Genomic DNA, 27,357 nt, shown 5'->3' with positions numbered 1-27,357 from the left:
GTTCCAATCACTGGAAGCAGGCAGGATCTCTTCCTTCACAACAATGTTGTACAGCTGACACCAACATGAGTCAGCAACACCAGAACATAAAGGGAATTGGTTCCTTAAGATGGTGCAGATATCTCGAGCCCAAATTCACTGTGTTGTAACCCTTTACTATTTAATCTTTAATAATTGCCTCAGATACTTATTTCTAAATACTTATGAAGCAAGGCTAAATGGACATTAAAGGAGAGGGGGAATAAAAATCTGGTTATTTCATATACCAAGGGGCACAGTGACTAAAGCCAAACCCAGCAAGTCCCAAGCACAGTCCACTCACCTTTCATTAGAAAAGGGAGGTTAGGACACTTGGTACTGTACAAAACCAAGTACTGAATGTCCAGACATGACTCAGGGCCTATTACAAAAGAGCCTTGTGATAACTTTCACCACAGTGACCTGGCTTACAGCGATTTCACCGTGTGATAACATTCAGTTCACTGAAATCATAATTAAAAACAAAAGAAAAAAGCCCCCTTAGATTGATTTTGCAATGGTAGTGCAACGAGAAGCCAATCAAAACATGTAAGAGTTTTATTTTAATCACAGAACTAAAAAGGCTAATATTTTATTAACATAAGGTTGCAAATTAAAAAACAAATGCCAGAACTCCTCAATAGTCTCCACTGTAGAAATGCAAAAGACTTGTGCTTTGAACATCACTGTAACACACTGCAGGGCTGAGTCCTCCTCCCCTGCCCCCTTCTCTTACCTTCCAAGGGGAAACACCTCACTGACAGCCTCAGTCTGCAACTTCAAAGGAATATTCTAAAGCACAGACTCAACACAGTCATTGTCAGCCCCAACACTCTGTGTGTCACACAAACAGAGAACAACTTTAAATGAGAAATATTCAGGAATTGATAACTGGCCATCAAAACCGCAGATTTCAAGTTTTACAGCGCCGTAGTTGAACACAAGTATTTGAGAAACCAGATTGAACGTTCACAAGTGCATCTATTCCAATTTTTCATACCCTGTTTATGTTTTATTTTCTTAAAAAATCATCTTCAGCAGTCCAATACCGCCTAGAACACACCTAAGCACACTTTCCATAGATCTAAAAGTCTTAACTCCACCTTGCAAATGATCCTATGCCTCAAGTTCTCACCATGGGATGGAGTCTAGAGTTAGAGGGAATTTAAATGAAATTAATTTAAACTGGAAGTTCCAAATATTTTACTTCCCACAGGGATGTCTTTCTTGGAAATCCAAATATTTCTATCAAAATACTGACTTGAAAGAGCAAAGTCAGGAACAGGGATGAGCACCTATGATCAATGGTTCCCTTTGACTATGACCTGAAATTGGGTTTGTTTGCAATGATGTTTAAAAGCATAATTAAGCTCATTTTGTCTCTAGAAAGTTGAAAATAAAAGTGAAATCTACTGAGACATGTAGGCAGGGGCCGTAACTGCCTCACTTTCACATTTGGAGAGATGAAGAGCAGATTCTTCTGTAAACACATGATTCAGTACCATTGTGTGACCCACGTCTGAAGGACAAGCTCATCACAACCTCCAACAGCCCCAGAAGGTGGCCTTGGCTTGGCAGCACTCAAAGGCTTAGACATGGTTTAGAGAACCAAGGTACAGACTGTTTCTTCAGCCAAGTTCTGCCAGAACTTGAATACAATTTGGTTTTCACATCTAGCAAAAAAAAAAGTGATTTATGAGGTTATTGCAGGGGATATTTTGGCAGAGAAAGCAGGCACATGCATGTTATTTTGAAAAAAAAGCCAAATAATTTCACTGGTTTGGTTTAGAGAACTGGCCTGGACTGCACAGAAGGCAGTTTAACACAGACAGGGAGTGGAGGGAAGGACAGAAATAACACACCAGGGGACACAAGGAATCCGCAACCAGCTTCACTTGTTTGTGTCTAAGAAATTGTTCAAGGGGAGAAACTTCAGAAAATGATTGGTACAATCCACTGCACTGCAAAGATCTCCCCTGGCCCAGCTCAGGAGAAGGATGCACGACTCAGATATTAAAAATCCCATCTTTGTAATCCACTGGTTCACAAGCTGTGAGCAAAGACTCACGAAATCCAAAAGGAAAAACCAGGACATTTTTGCTGTAAGCTTCAACTGGTCACAGTGGATTAGAGGGAATTGCCATGGAAAATCCCGGCCACCCGGTGGGTACCAGTCGCAGGCACACGGACACACCCCCCAAATGAAGACAAGCATCTCATTTTCAAGTTGATTTTTGTAAATGGAAAAAAAATGTATAAAATCTATCCATACATGAACAGATACAGGAAGTTACACAATCCAATTTACAACTAAAGTCATAGCAATCAGTCCAGAATAAGAACAGGGAAAAATTCCAATGCTGTCGTTTGTCCCAAGTCACTACAGGGCAGATGACTGGCTGCTTCTTTGTGGTGCATGGATAAAACTGGCTACACCTTCCCTACTTCCACAGCAATGAGACAATTTCAACAGACATGTATTAAAATTGTTCTGAAATGCATCTGACTCTAACAATAACACTGAATATTCAAGGATTCATATCATTACAGCATAATGTTTGCCTCCAGGAAAAGGGGGCAGTAGATATTATCAAAGAGAAACCCTGCAACCGTCTTAGAATTTACAGCATTGAGTTAAGGATTTTTATTTTATGATTTTTATCCATCCTGGAACACTTAAAATTTGTGTGTCCTCAGCTCAGACATTCACAATGCATGCGGAGACTGTTACTACTCAAGGAACATGGATGGGGTCATGGAAAAAGCACTGGTGGGCATTTGGTCTAATTTTAGTGAACTCATGTCCACCATGACATGCAAGTCACACCTGGCAGTAGTTTTCCCCTCACGCCTCCATTTATTGGAGACCCCAGAAGACAAGGCTTGAAGGAATGGACAGGGAAGCTCAGGTACCATTTTAAGCAATAAAACAAAACTCCAAGCAGGGGCCAGCCTGTGGGAATGCTGCCCTGCTACTGCTGTACCTGTGGGAGAACAGTGTCAGCCCAGGGCTCAGAAAAGATTCCTGACTGAGTTTTTAAGGAAAAGGGAGGCACCTTAAATCCTGGAAAGTCAGATTTCCTGTGTTTGACAGGTGTACTGAATATACACACATAATGCAAGGAGGAAGCTGTGCTCATCCACCCAGAAGGCTGCACCGTTTTTCTGAGCACAGAGAATATACTACCTCTTTTCCACAAAACAACAGCAATAATAATAAAGCAGAAGTGCAGAATCCAGACTGTTGGGTGGTCTGTGTTTAAAAACATAAGAAAAAAATAAAAGCTTATGCTGTAAAGACAACAATTCCCTTTCAAAGCAAAGGCCACATAAAACTGTGTTGCTCAGTTTGGTTTTTACTTCATGCCACCTGTAAACACAAGACTGGATATTCAGTTTCTGGGAAGAAATGAAACCACTTTTAAATCCAGAGTAAAAGAAATGCCCTCCACTGCTGGGATCACAGGTTACCCAGGAAAAGGTAGCTGGGAGAAGGCTTCCTCTCCTCGTTTGTTCACTTCATTAAAAGGTTGTATCTGAACAACTGAGCTTTCAATAAAAGCACGAAACATTTCCTGATGTTATTTATGCCCTCTGTCTCTTAAGTTTGCCATGGGGACTAACACTTTCCATTCCTCACCAACAGATACATCACCTTTTTGGCACCATGGGTGGAATTTCTTCCTAATGTATAATTTTGCCCTATACAAAAGTCGATTGTCTAATCATGCAAATCCAACAGAACTCCAAAAAGTGCCACAAGACAGTTCAACTCTTTGCAATCTACTACCTAGTTTGTACACTGCCATAGGAACCTCCCAGAAAACACACTGTTGTCCTTATTTAGAGCTGACGGTGTATTTCATATATGGCATTTCAACCTCTCTTTCTGGGGGGAGGGAATCAAAATCCACACCCTGATTCCACTGATTTTTCCCTCTCAGAGCTCTGAAATGCATGAAATTTCTTTGATTTGTTGAAGACATCTTCACTGAACAGCCTGATTAGAGAAAAACATACTGATTCAATCAAATAGAAAATAAAGACAAAAACAGGTAGTGGTAGATTTCTCTATCTTTTCTCCTGTCCTTCGAGACGAGGGTAGAGTTTCACTGCTACTGCATTTTCCCCAGCTGGATCTTCTTCCAGGCCTCTGATGCTGTGAAAATGCAGGAGTCGAGGATCCCAGCTACAGTAAATGTTCCTCCAATGATGGCACATATCTGAAATTACAGAGGAAACACGTTTGTCAGTGATGATGGAAACTTTTATGCTGCTTAAACTGGGGGGAGGGTTCTACTGCTGGGGTATTTTCTAGAAGCACAGTAAGAACTAGGTAACTGGGGATGGAATTACATGGAAAATCATTCAGAAAAACCATTCCCTACAGCGGAATAAATTAGTGCTATCCTGAACTCATCACAGCCTGAGCCATTTCTAAATACCAGCTCCTACAGCACGAATTCTGTTCCTTTCCAGGCTAAACTCCACCTAACTCAGCTTTCTAGAAGCTCTGTGTTGTTCATATCTTCCTATTACTGTTTTCTACTATAAATACCACAGCCTTATAGTCTTTTCCCTATTTTACAAGATTCAGCATTTGCAAACAGGCAAAAGACACTTAAATAGCACGTGAAGGGCAGTGACTAACAGAGAAACCCAGCTCCCAGGGACACCCACGGCTCAGCTCGTCTAACACTTTCCATGACAAAAGGCTGCTCACAGAAGCCAATTTAACTCTTTGTGGGCTGAAGTTTTCCACACAAGGTGTCTTGGGTTGAATTATTTAAACACCAGTAAAAACAAAAAATCATTTTTCAAGAATAGAGTTAGGGAAAAAATTAATCTCCTGATTAGCATATCAGCCCACTTCTTAAGTGCTAGAAAAACACAGAAATATTCTGACACATCAAATCAAAGGTACCATGTCTTCAAGTATCGAAAATCAGGGGGCACCAGTGACAGACTTTGCAAAACATTGCTTCAATTTCCTTATCTATGAAATGGGGACAATGCCAAACTTGCCTCCCAGGGAAACTGAAGGAGAACACATCTGAAGGGTTCAACAGTAGTCTCAGTCTATGTGGAAACAGAATCCCAGAATCATTTAGATTGGAAAAGACCAACAATACAAAATACTTCCCTGATACCCTGCTACACTGGCTCACTGGTTTGGGATTCTTCTCTCTCTCTCAGCTTCTAGTTCATGGCAAAATCCCCATTTTTTCCTAGGCAGGTCCCCGTCAGGAGATAAGCTCTGTATCTTGTGCCCTTCCTGCAACCCCATGTTGTTATTCTCAGAACCACCTAGTCCTACACGATGTACAAGACCAAATTAAAAGAGCATCACAGTTACGAAGTAAAAAATGTGGGAGTTAAGAAATGCCAAGTCCTGTGTAATTAGAACTTGGCTGTTAACATTATTAGGTTACGTTATTGTGTATCATACTTTCCATGTGAACATTGCCCAGTGCAGTGCCCGGGCTGGGGTGGCACCCTGGGAGTTTTTTCCCATCCTGTGGTATTTGACTGCTGCCTCCTCAGGAGCAGGTGGTTTGTACTAACTCAGTATTCAGCATAAGTCATATGCTTTTGTGTCAAAAATAAGGTGGCCAGCAGGACCAGGGCAGTGATTGTCCCTCTCTGCTGGGCACTGCTGAGGCACCCTGAGTGCTGGGTCCAGTTCTGGGCCCCTCATGACAAAAAATACATTGAGGGGCTGGAGAGTGTCCAGGGAAGGACAATGGAGCTGGAGAAGGGTCTGGAGAGCCAGTCCTGTGAGGAGCAGCTGAGGGAGCTGGTGGGGCTCAGCCTGGAGAAAAGGAGGCTCAGGGGGGACCTTCTCACTCTCTCCAACTCCCTGACAGGAGGGTGGAGACAGGTGGGGGTCAGGCTCTGCTCCCAGGGAACAAGGGACAGGACAAGGGGAAATGGCCACAAGCTGTGCCAGGGGAGGTTCAGGTTGGAGATCAGGAAGAATTTCTTCACTGAAAGTGCTGTCAGGCATTGGAAGGGGCTGCCCAGGGAGGTGGTGGAGTCCCCATCCCAGGGGGTGTCCAAGGAACAACTGGTTGGTTGACAAGGTGGGGATCAGTCAGAGGTTGGACTTGATGATCTTGGAGGTCTTTTCCAGCCTTATTCTGGGATTCTGTAATATATATATTACAAAAATGCAACACAACTGGCACAGAAGACAACCAATGCCACACAACACGTTCCTTGCCACGTCTCTTCTCCCACACAGCACTATCCCCCATGGGCAAAATAACAGACCAAAAAAGTAACATAAGAGCAGCAGCAGCTCAGCAGGGATTCACAGCGGCAAAGGAACAAACAATTCATTAACAGTGAGTGAAGGCAGCAATAACTAAAGCTCATTTCCATGAGTATTTATAACCGAGATATGAGCATTTAGTGAGGTCAGTGAGACGAGGAGTTGCAGGATATACGGTTTTAGCAGGACATTTGGCATTCCAGCAGAACAAGGCTTCTAAAACCAGAGCACCAGCCTGAGGCAAAGTTAGTACTTTTAAGGGACAAGTCCAACTCCTACCCCTGTGCACCCCTCCTCGCTATCCCTCAGAGCATGACACAGGGTGACTTTTCAAGGAAAACGACCACCACAGAGCTGGGTTATTTCAGTTCAGAACAGCTCAGCTGACAGGAGATGTCACACCACAAATACAAAACCCGTCCAACACGAAGATTTTGCATCATATGGTAGGAAAATGTGATTTCAGTGCAGCAGTGTAAAGGGGTGGGGAATAGAAAAAAAATAAAATTCATCTGCACAGCTCTGTAGTGCTGAGTGTGAGTCACACACACCTGGCATCGCCTGGGGCCTGACCCCAACACAAACAGTCTTGGGTACTTGTGAATAAAGAAAGGCAGCACCAGCACTGGGCTCTAGGTCAGCACAGAAGCTGAGCCACAGTGTTCCTTTACCATCACAGTTCTAACACATATGGAAGGCAGGCATCAGGTATTTATTTATATTTAATGTGGTTTTATGCCAGGAATGATCTGCGTTTGGCTCTATGAGGTTACAGTTTGACTCAGGCCCAACCATTAAAGTATGAAGGAAAAGAAACACAGAAGTGGAATAATTCCAACTGTTAGAGCTCATGAAACATGGGGAATGCACGGGGGTTTGGAACAGAAGGTTATTACAGGAGAGCAGCTGGGATGCAGCCTGAGGTCTAAAGGAAAACATGAGTGGATATGTAGGAGGAGGCAAGGTTGCAAGCAAAGTGATAGAAAGGCAAGTGTGAGACACGACTGTGCACCTCTGGGATGTCCTAAAGTGTGAAAATTACTTTTAAGGACAGAGGGGACCAGTAGGACCCGTAGGTAATTCCTAGTATGGCAAGCTGCAGAATCCCACACAAAGATTTCTGGCTGATCTGCAGCACATCTTGCAGAATAATGCTGTCTTGTTTTTAAAACACCACAGGGCCGAATCTGATACCTGCCAGTAACAGCTCCCATGGCTGAAATTATTCTGCCTGCAACCATTCCATTCCAGCTCCTCCATCCCATTATTTTCAGTTTGATTTTCTCACACCTAGAGACCAGATGAGTCCTCTCATACCAGGAAAAAAAAATTTCTTTGGATTTTGAATGCTTCAGCAGAATTTTGGCTGCTTTTCTGCCTGCTCTCCCCTCCCAGCCCCTAGACTGACCTCATGATAAAACCTTCTTTCAGTTTGGCCACTTACAGGAACTCATAAATTTTCAGCAGTGAAACTTTCCCCCTTGCTCCATAACCTCAGCCATGAGGTCTTGAATGGCTTCTCTTTATGGGGAGATGCCTTGATTTTAAGCAGCACAGTTTAACAGGCAAAAGCAACTGTGTTTAACGCTATGCCACATTTCTGTGGTTAAACCCAGGATCCCTGGAAAACTCACAGAACAGTGACAGAGGCAGCACTGACCCACAAGTAACATAAAATCTTACTTAATACTGAACTTTTTGGAGTACAACATGTAAAGTAAAATTTATGCTAAACCAAAGCCTTTTGTCCTGCACAGGAAGCACCTCTCACATCGTACAGAAAATTAGGATGATTTTTCATACCACCAAAAAATCTAAGGAGCAGGCATGAGTTAGAGTGGGAACAGAGAAGATCTGGGAGTGCTGCTACAGTGCTATAATGCTGCTCTTAGCAGTGCTGAAGTTTTGGAGGGCAAACTCATTAGTATCAAAAATCATCATATCAAAGATAACCTTCTCAGCAGCAGGAGGAGATGCCTTTGGCTCTCTGCTGAACAGCCAACACCCCTGTCTCATCTGATCTCTCACATGGGGATCATCTCTCAACATTGTGTCCTTCCCTCTGACACCGTTTCCTCCCTAAAGTCTCTTTCAAGCCCACAGGATCATCCCCCATCCCTGGGACAAATTTAAATGTACTGAAAGCCACTTCATTGCCCAAGTAAACAATCAAAGAGCCCCATCCCAGAGTCTCCCTTGTGGTTTTTAAATTGAACAGCTGCTGCTCAGAACAAGCTGATGATTTCCATGGCCAGCCGGATTTGGGAATGACTCCGCATGCCCCAGCCCAGGCTCTGTCTGGCCCTCAGCCCAGTGCTGATCATCACTGACTGGTCTCCAGGGAAACTGTGATGCAAAAGGCCACACTGGAGATACAGGAAGGGGCTAAAGCACAAGGGAACAGATCATGTCATCAAAACAGGGCAAGGAAACCGAGGACGAAGGTGTTTTGATCCTCTGCTCCCCCTTCCAACCTTTTCAATGCCACCCTGGGCGCTGTACAGCTGTAAGTGTGGCACATCCACGGCCAGGGCTGCCCTCCTGCACAACATTCCTGGCCTAAATGAGAGGGAGAGCAGGTCACCTCTACCAGGGCCAGATGGGCCAGACAGAGCCAGGCTACGGCACCTGGAACAAGGATCTGCCTCTGCGTCAGCCCCGTCTGACGAGGGTCTGGTCACTGCAGCAGCCACTGCAGCACCAGCGTCATCCACAGCCTCCATGGGAAGGACGTTCAACTGGAAAGGCCCCAAGTGAGCTGCTTGACACTATGGCCATTTATAAGACCAAAAAAAGTAGCCAAAAATCAACTGTAAAACTCTTCTTAAGCAGTCCAGCAGTCAGAAAGTGCCTGGCTAACCTTAAAGACAGGATAGGGCAAAATTCAAGCTTGGGCCAGTGATGCAAAATTCAAACTTAGACCAGTGAGGAATGTGGCATGTGGAGAGGACTGTTATTTTGGGGAGGAAGAAAGGAGTAACTGAAATTCATATTTTATCATAATTCCTTATTTGATGAAAACTAATCAACCTTAAAATCTTTTTGGAAATAGAAGTGAATCTGTTGTTCTATTTTTAGATTCCCAGTAGGAAATAAGGGTTTCAGTTTTTGAGGTTACGAGATACAAATCCAAAAGGTCATTGTGGCAACCAGGGAGGAAACCCTCTCCTGTGGACCCCTCATGTAAACTCGGAAGCACGGTATCAAATTCAACAAAGATGCTATTTATATGCACACAATGGAATATCAGCAGTGAATCAATGCTGCAATGGATATGACAAGAATCCCACCTATTAATCATTTCCAAACCCTGTTTCCCATTAAAAACACCTCCCCACCCTCACCCCCAACAAGATGCATAGGAAAGCTCTGAGAGCATATTGTCAAGGAAGGATATAGAAGCAGTAGGAAATGCCAAGTCATGAAATGCTGATATTTGTCCCTTTTTAGGATTATGTTTTGAAATCAGACACGCTAAGAAGAGAAAGTCTTAAACCATGATGTTTAGATTCTGCTTCAAGTCCCTTTCTCTTGTTATTTGTGTATCCTAGAGATCACAAGCATGTCTGAAATTAAGTGAAAGGAACTTGCTGTTTATCAGAAGCTGTAAAATCAAAATATTGAAGTGCAACACAGCTACACTGTTTATGCTACTTCTAATTAAAATAGTTAAACAGTTTAAAAATCAAAATTTGAGGTCTTCATTCCAGCCAATTTATCAGCTCCTTCACACTCCACCATGCCTCACTGGCACAGCACACTGCAGCTTCAATTTTAAGCCAACTCCCTGAGGACTCATTTTTTAAAGGATCTTTAAATAGCTCTTTTCCTAACCAGCAGTTTGGACAGCACAGCTTTGTCATAGATGCTGAGATCAGTACTGCAGGATGCTATCTGGACAGATCAAAATGTAACTCGTCAGGAAAACACCTCTGGAATTTGATAATGCAGCTCTTCTCCACTTCTACCCAGAAGTAAATGCCTGGAACTGGAATTCCCATATTAAGCCAAGCAGCAGCACTGAGTAAAACAACTGCCTTGCATTCAGTGTCTTGCAGGAGAGGAGAGATGTGGCTGGTGGTAAAATCTCTGTTGCCAGTTTTGTCTCTATTTACTGTAAAAGTCATCCAAATAACCAGCAGACAGCAGGGACAGACAGCTCTGTGTCATCAAATAGTTCTCTTTCCCTCACATGAACTTTTCACAGAGCAAACCTCTCTAGGTAAGAAGAGGATGACTTCTGTGGGCTGGCACAAGTTGCCCAGAGAAGCTGTGGCTGCCCCATCTCTGGAAGTGTTCAAGGCCAGGTTGGACGGGGCTTGGAGCAGCCTGGTCTAGTGAAAGGTGTCTCTGCTCATGGCAGGGGGTGGAACAAGATGAGCTTTAAGGTCCCTTTCAACCCAACTATTCTATGATTCTCTGCACGTTTGATCTCATCATTAGCAAGCAGTTTATTGCAGCTTTACAGCACACCATGCTAGCTTTACTTCCAAGTTTCTGACATGCTGCAACAGAGCCCATTCTGCTTAGACAGAGCCTGGCACCTCTGGAACAACATAATTTTCCTTCTTTTTGTGCCTAGCTATTCAATCAAGTTGTCAGAGCACTGGACTTACCAGTCACCTCACTTACACTTCAGTACAACTGCAGTGATGTGCTGCTTTATCTCAATCATGTCACAATGCTCTGAAGCAGAAACTCAATTCTTCTGGGCAAGAAAGGCTCAGAAGATAAATGAAAGGCAGGCAGGAGAAGGGAGAATTAAAGGTTTAGAGTAACTCACCGACGTGATAAACCTGTACAAAGGCTGTCGCCTCTCTGTGTATTTCACTGTGATGGGGCTCAAATCGTAACGAAACCAGATGGCTGGGATAATGCGGCCAGTGTGGCTGTAGGCTACATACTCCTAGAAAAGAAACAGGGGGGAAAATGGCAGAAAATGTGAGTAATCTCATCCCACAGAGTGCCTGCAATAAAACTGCTTCTGTGGATTTGGCTCTTACTCCACGGTTTTGTACCAATCACCAGACAGAAAGACGCAAACAGTGAATTCATGTATTACTGCCCACCCCCCCTCCTTATCAAAGAGGAAAACAAGCTCTTTATAGTCTGATAATGATATAGCTGGGAACAGAGTGATGGTGATTACTCTCACCTTCATTCAAAGTTACAGAACTAAATGGAAAGGCTGACATTGATTCTCTAGTTTAGAGAAGCTCTATTTAAATACAAACAGCCTCTAAGTAGTTACAGGTGAAGTTTTTGCACTGTTAATCATATGTATGTATATATTTTGTATATATATCATATACTGGGATATTTATCAAACAAATGGAATTTAGTTTGCAAGAATCTGAAAATCCCTGCACTCCTCTGTAAGGCCCCCTTCCCACTGGGACCAACAATGGGAGTGCTTTGCCCACTCAGTATGAATCATGTGGAGCCATGTTTAAACCACGTTTAAAAATCAAGCTAAAATGAAACTGTATACAGAAAATATTGGCAAAGGTTCAAAAAATATTCCAGACTGGTTCAGGAGAGACATCTTCAGATTGCCAGTGATAATCTCCTTTAATCCATTTCTTTCCTAACAGGTACAAGGCCATCAGCCACAGGCCAGCCCCCCAGCAAGACACACTGCACAGTGCCCAGACAGAACAGATACTAACATCATATTAGTATCAAAAGTCATATCTTTTTGAGACAATATTTTGGTTATGCTCTCAGTGGAAACAGATATCAGTTTTCAATGATCAGGGCATTCACAGCTCAAAGAAAAATCCAAGAAAAGCAGGCTGGGGACTCAGCAATCCAAGAAGAGCCATCAGCACCAGCATGGCATACGATGCCTCTCTATCTTCCCATCTCCAGCCCTGTGACATGCTGCCAACTCAGATCACCTCTTCTCTTTCAATTCTCCTCTACACAGAGGCAAATACTTCAAAAAGATGAAGAAAAGACAAGCAATAGGACACTCACAAGCATGATACAAAAAATAAAATTTTGCTCTCTGTGAGCTCTGAGGGAGCTAATGAAACAGCATTTATCTTCATTAATCTTATATAAATCCCAAATTTTCCACTATTGAGTTTTTTTCCCATGGATGACAAGAGAAGAAGCCCCTAGTTATAATATTTTCAGGGCTCTTATTGGAGTTCTGCAGCACATCTTGGGACTGTGGTTATCTGGGGAAGTGAGGAAACAAAGGGTGTAGGAGGTAAGAGAGGAGACATAGCCTACACTTAAGACCCTCTTCATCTCTTCATACTTATCACTCTGTGCCAGACTATTGCAATGGCTTCCCATTTCTCTTTCCCACTGATCAGTCTGAGAGTAAAGGACTAAAGCACCAAAAGAAGAAAATGCAGATGCAGCACTGTTTCTCTGCACTTCAGTTTTGACAGAACTGACCTCATTTTTTCCTTCCTCTCCCCTTTTCCCCACAGCAATCCTGCCCTAATGAGTCAGTCTTGGCTGAACGCCCCCATTTGCAGCCAAGCTCACAGAAGTGTCAAAAGCTCCTCCCGTCTCTTTTCCAGAGTACTTTCAGAACTTCTATCGCAAGAGTCTTATCAGAACAGCAGTTGTGACATTAAGCAGAACAAATACATTGTAATCTGAACACAGGGAGATGTCCAAATCCCTGGGACACACCATACAGGCAAGCCCAAAAGTCACTAGACGGGAACATAAATCTGAGAACTAGTCCAGGAGAGTGTGTGCTTGATTATCAGTTGGGACAAACTAGCAGTAGTTAGATATTATTAACAGATTCTGGATTTTCATTTAGCATGCAACTGGCAAATAAGTTTAAACTGAAAGACGCTTTTCATCTTAAAGAGTAAGTAGGCTCTTTTTTTTTTCCTTTAAAAAAAATTCAATACATTGTATTACTAAAATGCTGGGCATGGCACTCAGTGCTCTGGTCTGGCTGACAAGATGGGTCACAGGTTGGACTCAACAATCTTGAAGCTCTTTTCCAACCTATATGATTCTGTGATAATCCACCACAACAAAGCAGGCACTGTGAAAGAGTCAACCAGTATATATTTGCTGCTACAGGTTCAGTGGCTTAATGTCTGAAATCAACATTTCTAAAAAGCTAAAAACTTGGCTAAATTATGTGTCTGATACATCCACCAAAAATGAGACTGCTTTATAACTGAAACCAGGTGTAAGTGATGTTTTTTATCTTCAGCTGGGTTACAGTTTCCATTCAGATGCATCTCGACACAAACAACAAGAGCTCCTGCAGCACGTGAAAACCTCCCATAAATCCAGATCAGTTAAACTGACAGATGAGAAAGTCAGGAGGAAGAATACCTTTCTCAGGAATGAAAACAATATCATCATCTGCTTTGACAAGCCCTCTCAACCCCAATCCTGGTAGATGCCAGCACCAGGAGCACCAGGAAGCCCCACTCTGAAGAGCTTCAGTTCCTCCTTCTCCCAGCAGAGGCTACTGCTCACCTACAAACACATGTACATGGCACAGCACAGAGCAGGGGGGGAAGAGAATGGTGACTGAACATCCTCCACACATCCACTGGGCTGCAACGAGGAGCCTCCTTGAGAACGACCTGCCTCTTTACCTTGTTTGCTACCGTGTACTGGTAGGAGTATCGCTGCTTCCCGCTCATGTCTTCGTACACCGTCGGGACTATCTTCAGTATATAATCGTGAGATGCAAGGGCTGTGGTCAAGAAAGGAAAGGAAAGTACACATTAGCATTCAGAGAAAGGAATCACAGCCTACACAACATTTCAAAGCAAAGGAAGTCACAAAAAAGGTACCTCCCTCCTCCTTATCTCAAGTTCTGTGACAAAGTGACAATTTCACATCCTACATTTATGTCCTTTGTACAGAACTTTGTCAGGTAGTTGGATGACACCAGAACTCACCCACCACTTCTGCAGGACCACAACCCACGGGGTTTGGGTTACCTGAACCTTCCTAACTGCTTGCAACTATAAATGGTAACACTTATCACCACCACAAAAGCCTGGTTAAATCAGGAACCAGCTCAGGTTAGAGCTGCAGCTCACTGAGCTCCTTTTGACAGAAGCAGCTGAGGCATCACCTGTGATTTCTTGTGCACCCATCTTTCTTTCTCTTCTTCCTTCTCCTACAGCTGCTTACCTTTTTTTTTTCATTATTTAAATGGCTTGTGTCATTTTTTGTGTCTGCTAAAACAGTTCTAAAACAGAATTCTACCTTACTTCTCTGCAGGATCCTTTAGCCAAGTGTAACACGACATTTGGCTCCTGGAGTAAAAAAAACCCCAAACCACAATTGTATAACTTCAGGAACAGCCACAGAAGTTTTGTTCCAAGAAATGGACAGGACTCATGTCCCGCAGGAGCCTGAACACTTGAGAGAAAAATCTATGCTGAATTGTAGCCTGCACTGGAAATTTCCCTTTGTGTGCTGGTCATAAAGCAGGGGAATGAAAATGCCTCTCCTTCCAGCCACAGTGTAGAACTTTAGGTAGGAGCTAACTTGTGACAGGAGAATAAGGGTAAGTTTTGGTGGTGGGGGAACAATAGGAATAGCACATGGATAAAAAACTGCCTAGTTCTGAGTCCGTCTTTACAGAGCTGGAAACAACGTCCAGTTTGCAAAAGGGCTGCAAAGGACATTTTGGGCTAAGCCTTCTCTGTAGTACTGGAGAAAATGGAAATGTCAGCCAGCAACATCTGGATCATTTTGGCTAAAGAGGCAAATGAAAGACTTCTGGATACAGCAGTGTTGTGTGAATGGCCCTGTTTTCCCTCCTGCAGAGAGTGGCTAAGACCTGTAATCACCAGGAATACATACGATTTGAGCTGAGCTTGTCTGCTCCCTCCAAGGCATTGAATGCTCCGTGAACATTATGGACCTGGAAAGCAAAAAGGTACATGAAGAAACCTGACAATACTCCTGATCTTTGCTTCCCTATCCTGTAACTAGATCAGCCTGATTCAACCTCTGCGAAAACAAAGCCTCAACCCAGTAAAAGATGACCTGAAATATCTTTCAGTGACCATCATCACAGAGGTTGGCTCCAAGTAAAAAAGTTGATTTCACAACACCCTACAAGATGAAACTCCAAAACCACTCCAAAGCTGAAGGAATTGCAGTTGGAAGAGGCCAGTTGTGAAATTTCATTGTGAGATTATTTCCTAAGAGCAGAGTTAACTGTGACATTAATTTATCAGGCTGAAAGAGAACTAAATGGGAGTCACACAGGTTAAAACTCAGGAGTTCTGCTGCAAAGGTAGCTCATGTCAGAGCAGTTGGGTTTGTACAGCTTGCACTCATTAGGCCAGTTGTCACACTGTGCCCTTGGAGATGGGAAGGACACATGCCATCATTGCCATCCCTTTAACTTTTCCTGCAGCTGATCCCAGGCATGCAAGTATCTGTTTGCCCAGAATAACAGGATTTCCATCCTGTGCCTTCCACATACTCTGATCTGCAGTTTGATGTCCACCAACAGAATAGTCAACCTGTGAACACTCCAGACAGGGAAATCCCCCAGCAAGAGCTGTAGGTTCAGACATTGTGTCACTCACACAATGTACATTAAGCTACACAGAAAGGACAAATAACTCCACAGCCTAGAAATTCCTGACCTTAAGTCAGACAACAGGGAAGAAGAGTTTGGAGTAAGTATTTGGTCATGGGTATGACAGGGTTTCACCTCACCAACAGGGCAGTGCAATCTCCTCCCCAGACCCTCTCAAACTGGCAGCACGTGGATGTATTTGCCTCATCCTAAAGGTCATTTCCCTATTCTGAACACTATGGAGTGGATGATGATTTGGAGGAAGCAGCAACTGAACCAGTTTTGCTCAGTAGAAAGGAAGTTCTAGAGAGACAAAATCATCACCAAGTTCAAGTGGAAAGTGCTGGTAACAGGAGCAGAGCAAGAGCAACAGATGAACCTGCTGCAGTGCCTTTCACCACATTTCAGATATTTTACACAGCAGCAACCATTTCTAAACTACATGTGAAGGCTGTACTTATTCTTTACTCATTGTAAAAGGCATATGAAGAAAGAGAAGCCCCTTCTTCAGTATTATGTTCTGTTCTTGATACAGGTAGGAAGTAAGTCTCTCTCAGCATATCTGAGCCAGAGACTTTAAGGTCCACTTCAAACTTCCTGTAGATGTTTCCCTCATGCAGATGAGACCAAAATTCAAACCAATGAATTCTTGTATGACAGGTAACCTAGTAAAGCCAGATGTGATAAGTAAGAAATTGTGCCTTTTAAATCATAATTTATCTTGAGTACTAGATCATGGTGTTGAATAATCCTGGTTTTAACCTTGTGAGGGGTCCTGTGTTCCCTTGATAGGTCAAGGTTGGAAGTTATTTTAGCCTGTTCTTCATCTCTGCTTGAGTTATATATCTAGTTATATGTCTTTGCATGTGCTTGTAGAGGTTAAAGCATAGGGTGTCCAAGGTCCTGGCAAGCATCTTTTTGAGGCCCATGTTACAGAAGAATTAAGTGTTGACATACAACATATGTGGACGTAAAACTTGGGCAGAGACCAACAGCAGGCTAAAATAACTTCCAACCTTGCATCTATTATGGGAAGACACCTCACAAGGTTAAAACCAGGATTATTCAACACCATGATCCAGCACTTCAGAGAAATCTACGTTTAAAAATGCATAATCTCCTACTTCCCACATCTCTTTCTTTACTGGGTTACCTGACATGCAAGAACTTCAACCTTGAAATTCGTCCTTGAATTTCAGTCTCATCTCAATGAGGGAAAAAATCTACAAAAAGCCTGCCACTACTGTGCATGAAGTACTGATGAAGACTTGAAGCTTCATCAGTAGATGATGAGATTCAAATCTGTGTTTCAAACAGACTGGTTTTTCTTAGTGGATCATTTTGGCAGGGTCAGTAACAACTTACAAAGAACTAGCTCCCAGCACATGACACAAGGGAATGAGAAGCTTCTCACCCTGTTTAAGAAATATAAGCATGTATTACATCAAAGCAGATGGAGACAACCCAAAATTTTCAAAGGTGCATCCAGACAGGTTTAAAGCTCTCCATACTTGCTGGCTCCAAGTGCTTGCTGAGTCTTGGTAGCCCCTGTTTAGAGAACATATCCTCCTTTAATTTGTGCTGTTGAACTCCTGTTTGCCTACAGGATCAGCAGCACCTACGTGCTCCCTTCTTGTGTATGGAGACGATGAGTAGTTATTTTGAACTCTGAAAATACTAATCTGAACTTGTCCAAATCAGGAGCCAACTACCTGTTTGCTAGACAGGTTTCTCACCACCAGAACCGAAGACACTCGCTCCTTTGCCCCCAACTGTCCAGGCTCCTCCTTCATGCTGATTCACACTTCAGCTCCCTTACTCCAAGACTCCACGATAAAACAATGGGAATGCTACCTCAGAGCACTGATTTCCCACGCAAAATGCAGAACTCCCTATTAGCGCTTACCTAATATTTTTCATAATCTCAGTGTGCTTTACAGACATTAAGCCAAGCTTATTTATATGCTAATATTTCACCGTTCCCACACAAGATATTTCCTAAAAGAAGCCGGGAGCAGAATCAGAAGACTACAAAGCAACGCTTAGACTTGTTAGCATGAAAAAGGGTTTTGGAAGTGGGTGTACAAGAAGCAGACTAATGAGACGTCTGTGCTGAGGAAGGAAGATTACAGAGAGACTATGGGTAAGCAATGTTTAGAGTGAGTCGCAAACTGGGTGTGCACATGCATAACTCCCACCTGTGATGCCAGCTCCTTGGAAGTAGGCTAGAGAAGTGCTGTAATCTGCCTTTATTGAGAAATCAGGTATTATTACATAACTTGCAACACCTGGTGAAATTCTATCCACTGGGCAAGTGCACACAATCAGCTTCTTCCCAGCAGGGAATTGGCAGTTCCAAGTCTAACTTGTGTTTCATAGAACAAATTTGACTAATAGGTGTCTGCTATACAAGTACAGTGAAGTGAATTAAAAAGAACTTGTCTGGTGCTTTGGTAAAGACAGTAGCAAGCACACACCTTCCCTGAGTACACTCACTGCTCCTCCACAAAGGCAGAAAAGTTTGTTTGCTGTGTTAATACTGAAAACAGGATTTTGCTGAGCCATGAATCCTCATTCCTACTCCCTGCAGGAAGATAGCCACACAGTTTTCCAAAAGCACTTTCAGTTTCAGAAGAAAAGAGCAAAGTTACTCTATGACTGGACACTGCTCCTCCCTGAAGTGGTGGCAGGGAACCAGCTGTGAACCCTTCCAGATATTGCATGGACACAAGTGATGGGCTTGCTGACCCAGGCAGTCCTTTCTTACGGCCTCCCCACACTGTACATGGCCCTTCCATAAAATCCAAAGTGTCTAATGCTAAACCCCTCTCATTGTATTCCCCTGCAGCCAGGGAATTTTCAGGGACGAGAACTCACCTGTAACTTGTCCCCAAAGGAGAGCTTGTGGATGACGTGAGTCATGTCGGGGTTCTGGGGCTGTGCAGTGGCGCTGTGCGTCGACACGTGAAAGTTACCAGGGACCTGGAATTAGTCAGGACAGGGAAGACAGGATTTCACATTTTACCCTTCAAGGCATTGCTGGGCTCTGTGATATGACATGGAAGTGCCTGGATCCATCCAAACTGTACCTACTGAGCAGTGGACAACCTCTGGCACGTCAGAGAAAGGCTCTGGGATACCTCCCTGCACTTGATCAACACTCAGATCGGATACATCCCACAGCCCAAGAGTTTGGCACCCTCATGTTGCTAGTGCTGCTGATTAGGAGCTGATGAGTGGATCACTCCCAACTTGAGGGATTCCCAACACTTAAGGCTATGTCTTTCATCCTATTAAAATAAAATTCCTGTCTCTGATAGGCAACAAACAGTTGCTTAATGTTTTACTCCCACATCTTGCATTTGTTAATGCGCCCCAATGCTGCAGAACAGCCCAGAAAGCTGTGGATATATTCTTCTTCCAGCACTGGTCGTGAGCAACTTTACATTTGAGATTGTGCCTAAGAATGAGTTTTAGATAAAAAGAGGAAAAACCCACCAAACCCAAGGGGCCTTCCCATACAAGCTAATCTAGATCTCCTCTTTCTAGCCCTGGCAGGAGACAGCAGGAGTCTTAATTTTTTAATCTTAAGTTTTTAAATGGAGGTAAATACAAAGTTCTGCAAAATACAAATTTCATTTAAGGACTCAGTTCCAAGACAGAAAGTGAGCACTGGTGTCATTCTGATGGGACCACTCCAGCATACACATAGTTTCCAGGTCACCAGCCCTGTTCCGTGAAGTCTTTCAGCAGATACAGCTCAATCACTGTTATGGAGGGTGCAAGAATATTTTTCTATTGAGAAAAGGTTGTGAAATGAAGCAACACTGAGAAGCAATGTGGCATGGCCTAAGACAAGAGTGGGAGGATGGTTATACAACTGGTGCCCACGGTGCTCTCTGCAGAGAGCACCAGCAGGGCCACAGGAGGCCACATGCCGGTTCCATGTGCTTTCAGGAAAGCTAATTTAATGACTTGAGGAACAGCAGTGCACTCCTGGGAACACTTTCAGGTGTGGACACCAGCTGTGTCATAAACAAGCTCAGTAAACAGGGCGGCAGACTCTGCGGTAAGAGGCACACAATCATCTCACTGTCACCTTGTCCTCCCTCCTCAGGCTCGAGAATAACACCCAAGTGCAACCCTCGGTCAAGTTTCAAAGCCTGGCCAGGTCCCACTCCAGGTCCCAGCTCACACAGAAGCCTGTACAATTCCTGCCAAGGGAATGCAGACCTCCAGGTCACACACAAGAGGTTCAGGTTGCCAGAGTCAGAAGTCCTGGATCAGGTCCCCTCCTCTGACAGCTGTCCCAGCCACTATATGAGACACAAATTAAGCACTGAAGGAAGTTCCTCACTGCCACATACATCACCCCCCTTCTGAGCTGCTTTGGTGATCAGGACACACGACATCTAGCAGACAAATCCCCCAGCTCCATGCTTTGGGAATTATCTGAACAAGAACTACCTTGCAAGAAGGTCTTTCCCAGTTTTGTGGACTATCAGTTGCCAGCAATCTTGGTGGCTTAGAGGTGAGGAACCAAATATCCTCTTTTTAAGTCCCTAATCCTTTCCATGCCACAGAATCAGTAAGAGGTTCTGCCTGTTATTTTTAGATATGATTGAACATGACCTGGGAGGAAAAGAAGGAAGTAGGATTTTGTAGCCTGTGGTACATGGAGAGGAGTGAATAAAGGGTGTGCCCTTCTTAGGACATCAGTGGGTCCCAGCACTGCCTCCCCCACCCCAGCTAGTCATCTCCAGCATTACATAGCAAGATTATTCAATCCTGAACACACCCATCCCAGAGAGGAGCCTCCTCCAGGCCTGGATTTTCATTCTTTGAGACAGAAGCGGAGCATCCCGGCAAAGCATGCGCAGAGGCCTCGTGCTGTATTCCAAACATCCCAGCACGGAGCCGCTTCTGTTCCGCTGGCACCCTCTAGTAGGGAACATTCCTGTCATTCTGCGGCTCTCGGAACAAAAGAGGGCTTGGATAGACATTGCCAAAGACCTCTCCACAGTGAGTCACATTCTGGAGGTGCAGAAGTTATGACAAGTAAACATAGAAGCCACTTGGCGTTTGTAGGGAGTGCACACACAGCCTAAACATTAGGCTGCTGCACTGAAAGGCAGCACTGGCTGCAACACAGAGCTGCTCTCTGCTGTTCAGCAATTCTATCTCGATTATCTGCTTTGGAGAGCAGAGAAAACCCCTGATCTAACACATTCCCTGTGAGTCTGGCCACGCAGCCTCCTCTCCCCACACCATCTGCAGCACCGAGATGTAACCTTCCCCCTGACCAGGGACATGAACATACACACGGCAGGAGAGGCACTGACACACAGATTTTTCAAGAGCATTTTACAAATGGATCTTGCCAGCATTTCCCCTGCCCCCACACACTCACCCACTGTCATTCCTACTCACCTTGTTGATGCTGAAATGGCCCTCAAACCTGCAGCCATCCCCATTATTGAGAGGGATCTTCATCGAGTTGTCGATATGACCCACTTCGTGCCTTCCCATTTCATCTTGGATGTCTAGTCCAACCACTGCATGGGTGGGAAGGGAGAAGACAAAAAAATCAAAACAAAAGACCAGGAAAGTTGCATAGGAAAAGCATACATTGCTTTTACTGGCAAAAAATCCATATCTCTTTTGTTGACATCTCAAATATTGTTATACCTGAAAGAACCTTGTCACCAAACTTTTCACACTGCCTATTTGACACAAATATACCTCCCATGTACTGCCAGCTGACTGCAATCTCAATTACACAAACAGAAAAACTTTAGGTAGACAAGCAGGTGATTTCAGAAAAACCAAAAACCAGCTGGTGCATTCAGTTACAAATGAAACTTGAGAGGTTTCTTGCTCCCAGACACAAAAAAGTTGCTATAAAAAAAAGGAAATGAGATTTAGAAAGAAGCCAGTGAGGGAGAGTAGTCACTAACACAGGCTGCAGAGTGAGCACAAGGTCCAAGAAAACAAGTGTCCTGGCCTGGAACAGAAAGCAATGGGATATTGGCAAAGGCTGCAGCTACTTGATCTCCATCCACCCTGTTACAGAAGAAGGGTCACTGTACCCGTTTGGGCTCATTTGAAGTATTACTTAAAACACAAAGAAAAACTGCTAAGTGAGAAGGGGTACTCACATTCACAATGCAGGTTTGGCAAACTGATGTTCAAATTCACTTCTATTTTACCTCCACTGTCTTTGTCTGGGTCATCCACATAGAGCTCATTAACTCTGGAGGGCAGAAAACACAGGTGGGTTTAGGCACACATTTCCACAGGGAAAGAACCAACAATTTGCATGGGGAGGGAAAAAAGGAGACTGGGAAGCCAGGGGTTGACTGTGATGTCTACAACCAAGTTACAGAGAGCATGGAGAGCTCTCCACAATGACATGGGGGCAAATCACTTAACTTTACTTATTGCTTGGCAAGTGCAGGGGGCTTTAAACAAGTCCCTTGTCCCAGCAGAAAACAAAATGCCTGTGCCCTTCCCTAACCCGAACTTCCAGAAGTGATAAAAAACAAGAACCTAATGCTGAAGAGGTGGCAGGCTCATGAGCTGCCCTCCACTCCCCTGGGCTGTTACTCCTTTTAGGAAGGAGGAAAGCACGTGCTTTTCCATTTGTTTCATAAATAGTTTTAGGAGAAGGCTGCTCTCAACCATCCCCCAGGAAAGCTTATTTGTGTCACTTTGTTATTGCCACCCAGCTGACAGAGCAGCGGCAAGAGAAGGCAGCAGGGCATAACTTGGATCTTCCTCCTTAATATCACATTTCAATCTATGAATGGTAATCAAAAGCAACAACTAAAATTGAGGAGAAGAGGATTTGAGCCAGGAACAGATGGGAAGACACATCCTGGACAGCAGGATCTAACACACTATACAACAATCTCCCAAAGAGTAATGCTGTTTCATAGCACCCACAGTGCTGGCACGTATTTCACAAGAGACAAACTACAGACAGAGAGTAAAAGGAATACAAGAGTATAAATATTTATTGTTGGCACATACAATCCATCCGACACATAAAAAATAAAGCAAAAAGACCCAACGCTGAATTAGCTGAACGGTCCTAGAGAATCCACTCTGGGGAAACTCAACAAACCGAACCAAGATGCTGCTGAGATTGCCTAGCAGCTCTTTTCCCTCAAAGTCCAACACTGTTCAATAAATAAGAAGATTCGGCAATTTATCTTCCAGTCAGACAGATTATAAAGTTATTATGGGAACTTTTGTTCAAACAAGCTACATAAAATAAGCTACCTTCACTAGCAAGTGCTCTGTATTATTTTATTTCACGCCCAAAGTGCATGAAACCCTTTGACAAGCCCTTGCTGAAGAGTCTATATGCTAACAGTCAAACCAGACTAAGGCAGCTACAAGACAGATTCAAAGTGATTTTGCTCTGGTGATACCTCTCTGGACCACAATGAACTGTTTGCCCCGTGGATTCAGAAGAAACAAACCTTCACACCGAGAAACACGCACGCTGCCAGTTTTTTCGGAGGCAATTACTCACAGGTCAGTGGGGTTTACAGACACTCATTTAAAACCAGCACAGCATTTGTCTTCAGCTTCACAGCCCTACCTTTCTCTGTTTTTAATTGGCTTGACAAGTTGCTTGCAATCATTACTCAACCTATTTTTCAAGTGATTAATAAAAATGACACAGAGGGAGGGGAAAGATTGCTCATCAGCGACCTAGTTAGAAGCTTCTTGGCTGAGCCCTCTTCTCCTGGGTGGAATGCACTCTGTCTTCTACGTGTTCATTACTGACAGATTGGGTAGGATCAGGATTAAGTCATATGTCCAAATACGGCTGGGAGGAGCAGCTCCAGCCAGGACAGGCATTAATCCCCCAAAGCAATGCACCTCTCAGTGCTCCCCGAGTCCTCCCATCAATATCCCAGTTGCCAGCCAACCTATTTCATAATGCCTGGCTGCTTCCCAGCTCTCTGCAGCCCAAGATATGAGCCATGCCCAGGCAGTGCCACAGGCAACTCGATGTTAGTGGCGAAAACAAGCATTCAGTGCTGGCAGAGAAGAGCAGCAGGTTCAGCAGCTCAGCTGAACATCCCAGCTCTCTGGAGAAAAGCTCTAGCAAGGTCAGTGTTTGCATTTGCTGATTTTTAACTCTGAACCTGTCAGAAGTCGCGTCTCCAGGCGCGCTCTGACGACAATGGTGTGTGAGCCTTTCAGTGATAAGCGAGAGGCGGCTGCAGGTAGAAATCAAAGGATAAACTGTGCACAGGGAGCCTATGGAAGCTCTCACATAGGAAGGCCAGTGATGAGGTCACTCGGTTGCAGACTGGATCACCGAGGCAAAGAGAAGTAGGCCAGTCTGTCCACGTCACACAGCCCATTAGCTGCAGATAAAGGAAACTGGTTTCCTGTCCCGCAGTCCGGTCACTGGACCAATGGTTCCCAGTCTGTCCCTTTGGCAAGGCTCACAGCCACTTCCTCCTCCTCCTCTTTACCTAGTAGCCCCCTGCCCCTCTCCCACTCACGTTCCAAATTTCATAATCCCATCTATCACTCTTTAGACATCTGACAGCTCGTGACAGTTGGTCCTTCCTTCCCCTCCCTTCAACTTGCAGAGCTGCCTTTCACAGAGCACCTGGCTGGATGGATCCTGCTTCTCTCTCCCAGCTCCAGCCACTGCCTCCTCATGGCAGCATCAGCCCTTGCTGAGGGCCCAAGCTGACAAATCTGGCAAGGTTTCCTATCAGGGGCTCCAGATTGAATCCTTTGTGTGTTATTGAGGTTCCCTCTCACTATGGGGAACCAAGGGCACAATGACAACACACCACAGGCTACAACACTTGCTGTGAGAAACATCAGAAGAAGCATTGCTTTCAACAAACTGGACATTTCACTCCCAAAATACATTCCAGAAACCTCACAGGTAACACAAACTTTCAGGGTCAAGGCTACTCCATCCAGGACCTCCCTGTGAACCACTGCCACCCAAGTCTGGATGAAGCTGGCAGAGGGTTGGCACTCACACCTTCCTTCCTATCCTCCTCCCCAGGGCCAAGAAGCCAAATTGCACACAGTCTTTCTCTTATTTAATCAGACTATCCTGGGATGTTGGGAAAAGCACTATTTACCACCTCTAGCCACTCTCCTATTCCCTGAAGGAATAATGCCTCTTGTGGAAGAAATGAAGCTGGCTCTAATTTATAACTGTCCCTCCCAGAACATAAAGTGTTCCAGGAGTAACAGTGGTTTAACAGTGAACGTGGGATGGTCACAACGGAAATAAAACCTGAGGTCAGGCAGAAGGACACTGTAAATGCAGCTGCTCCTATGGCTGTTTAGAGAGACAGTGTACAGGGTCATATTGTGACTCCAAAGACGGTGTGCACCTTCTCCAGATACCCCAAGTATGTAGGAGTTGGTATTTTTTACTGGTTGCTCCTAAGGAATATTTGAATAAAAGCAGCACAATAAAGCAGGGGTGAGGTGTAGAGCTCTGGAAGTACAACAAGGGCAGCAGGAGAGGTGAGAGGTGGACCTCTCCCCTGTGGAGCCTCCCACCACTGATCCAAGGAAAGGGAGGAAAGTTTTTCAGCGCAGCAGGAGCCGTGATCCACACAGAAGGAATCTGCTTCACTTCTGGAAAGAGCCACTTGGAAATACTTCACATTCCTGAGTGGGGCTTCTCAGTTGCTTATCCCATTTGCTTACAAACTTGCAGCATTACATGGAAAAAGTTGGAGGGACCCTTTGGCCAAGCGTGCAGATCATGCAAATGGCACGAAGGGAAGGGGAGAACCGCAGCGAGAGGGCAGGGCATCGCCTTCAGATTTTATCCAAAGAAAGTCAGACCCATTCCCCACACTTTAGGTCTCAGATTTATGACACAACAGCTTTGTTTCCCCAGAAACAAAACTTCCCCAGTAACCTATTTCCACCCAGCAGCCCTGGCCGCTAACATCAGACACTTCAGCACTTCAACAGCTGAAGAACCTGTGGCCCTTTGAATACAAGGGTGGGCACTGCATCAACCTTTCTGAGCTTCACATGCTGCCGGGGTGTTCTCTAAACAAATCCTCCTTGTCCTCTGTCCTCCTTGTCCTAAGTCTCTGCTTCAAGTTTTAGCCTTTTTTCTCCTTCTTTCTCAGCAAACAAACAGGCAGCCTCCTCCCATGTCATGAGCCATAGAGAAAATACAACCACTTACTCCAGCAAGCTGCATTTTACCTTGTCCTCCAACTCCCAGGAGGCACTCTCTGGTCTCCAGGACCCCAAGCTTAAGAGGGAAAAGAATTATTCTTTCTTGAGGGAGCCCAAAGCTTCTCAAAAGACTTTTTCAGACGAGCTCTCTTGGTTCCACTTGCCATTTCAGCTCTAAGCAACCACCTCTCAGAAATACAACCATCTAAAGCTGATATTTCTGCACTACCATCTTTTCAGTTGTATCAGACCAGAGAAGACCCAACACAGGACAAATAACCCATCTTCTCCTGAGTTTGTATGAAGAAACAACAATCAGGTCAGCAAGTTCTCTACTGTGTAATAAACTGTGCATGCGTCTATTGCTCTGCCATTTGTGATCTTCCTCCTGTGTCCTGAATCTCAATCAGTTCTTCATTGTGAAGGTCTTTGCCCCAGATTAGGTCTCGGCTCAGCTGTGAGGCACAGAAAACACGCTGTCCTACAAAGGAAGGAATTACAATTCTCCAGGAGGCAGGAAGAAGGAGAAGGGTTCGAAAGACGTCAATGTAGATTTGAGTCAGAAATTGCAAATGACATCATGACACGACCTTCCGCTTCCTGTAACCCACACACGTCCACGGGGACAAACGGCACAACAACCCCTCACAAATGTATAACACCTTTTATTAGGTAATCTCCAAGTTACTACGCAAACATTAATTAAGCTTCTTACCTGCCTACCTCTCAGGGCTGCTAAGTATTACATCCTTCTACAGAAAACTGCCTGTGCCAAGGTCAGTCCGTGGCAAGAGCAGGATTACAACTCCCATCCCCTTTTGTCCACAAGGCTCTACTGCCCATGCTGGTCTAGTCTGCTCCAGCATTTCATCTGCCTCAACTGGATGAGCTGGTAGAATTGGAGTTGCATCTCCAGCTTAATGTCAGAACACATGAATTGTGGCATTTCTTGGGTTATGCTCCAAGATTACGGTCTACAGCACAAGAAACCCTTGTTGCACCAGGATGACACTGCTGCACGTGCAGGTTGCTAAAATTTTTATGGGCCAAGAGCCACAAGACACATCCCACACATTTTGGAGAGTTCTGGGACAAAAAATCTCTGAAGGTACATTTGATAACAATTCTGCTTCACTGCAGGATCAGTCTTGGGCATGCAAATGAATCCAGTGTGGACAAGTAACGCTGGTCTCTGAAACTCCCAGTGTTTTGCTTCCTCCCACACTCCTGACAGCCTGAACATGAAAAGTCAGGGTGTGCTGCATGGGACGTGACCCCGGCTGAGGGGCTGAGCTGTGGGATATTCCTTCATCGGCCA

General features: G+C 44.4%; 1 protein-coding gene across 1 annotated transcript in view; it reads right to left on the bottom strand.

Moving 5' to 3' along the window:
• Positions 1–568: 568 nt before the first annotated feature.
• The window catches only part of ERGIC1 (endoplasmic reticulum-golgi intermediate compartment 1), a 60,813-nt gene continuing 34,024 nt past the window's right edge, over positions 569–27,357 (bottom strand). Inside the window, exons 4-10 of the mRNA XM_027682538.1 lie at positions 21,998–22,092; positions 21,270–21,394; positions 18,717–18,821; positions 15,110–15,170; positions 13,885–13,985; positions 11,076–11,198; positions 569–4,241 (exon numbers count right to left, since the gene is read on the bottom strand). Of these exons, the coding sequence (XP_027538339.1) occupies positions 4,134–4,241; positions 11,076–11,198; positions 13,885–13,985; positions 15,110–15,170; positions 18,717–18,821; positions 21,270–21,394; positions 21,998–22,092 (718 nt within the window). The 3' untranslated portion in view covers positions 569–4,133. The remainder of the gene's footprint in view (positions 4,242–11,075; positions 11,199–13,884; positions 13,986–15,109; positions 15,171–18,716; positions 18,822–21,269; positions 21,395–21,997; positions 22,093–27,357) is intronic.

Source organism: Neopelma chrysocephalum, unplaced genomic scaffold (genome assembly GCF_003984885.1).
Source record: "Neopelma chrysocephalum unplaced genomic scaffold, ASM398488v2 Primary Assembly neopelma1_63, whole genome shotgun sequence".
Classification (NCBI taxonomy): Eukaryota; Metazoa; Chordata; class Aves; order Passeriformes; family Pipridae; genus Neopelma; species Neopelma chrysocephalum.
The sequence above is the reverse complement of the archived record's forward strand: the minus strand, read 5'-3'. Positions and strand labels throughout refer to the sequence as shown.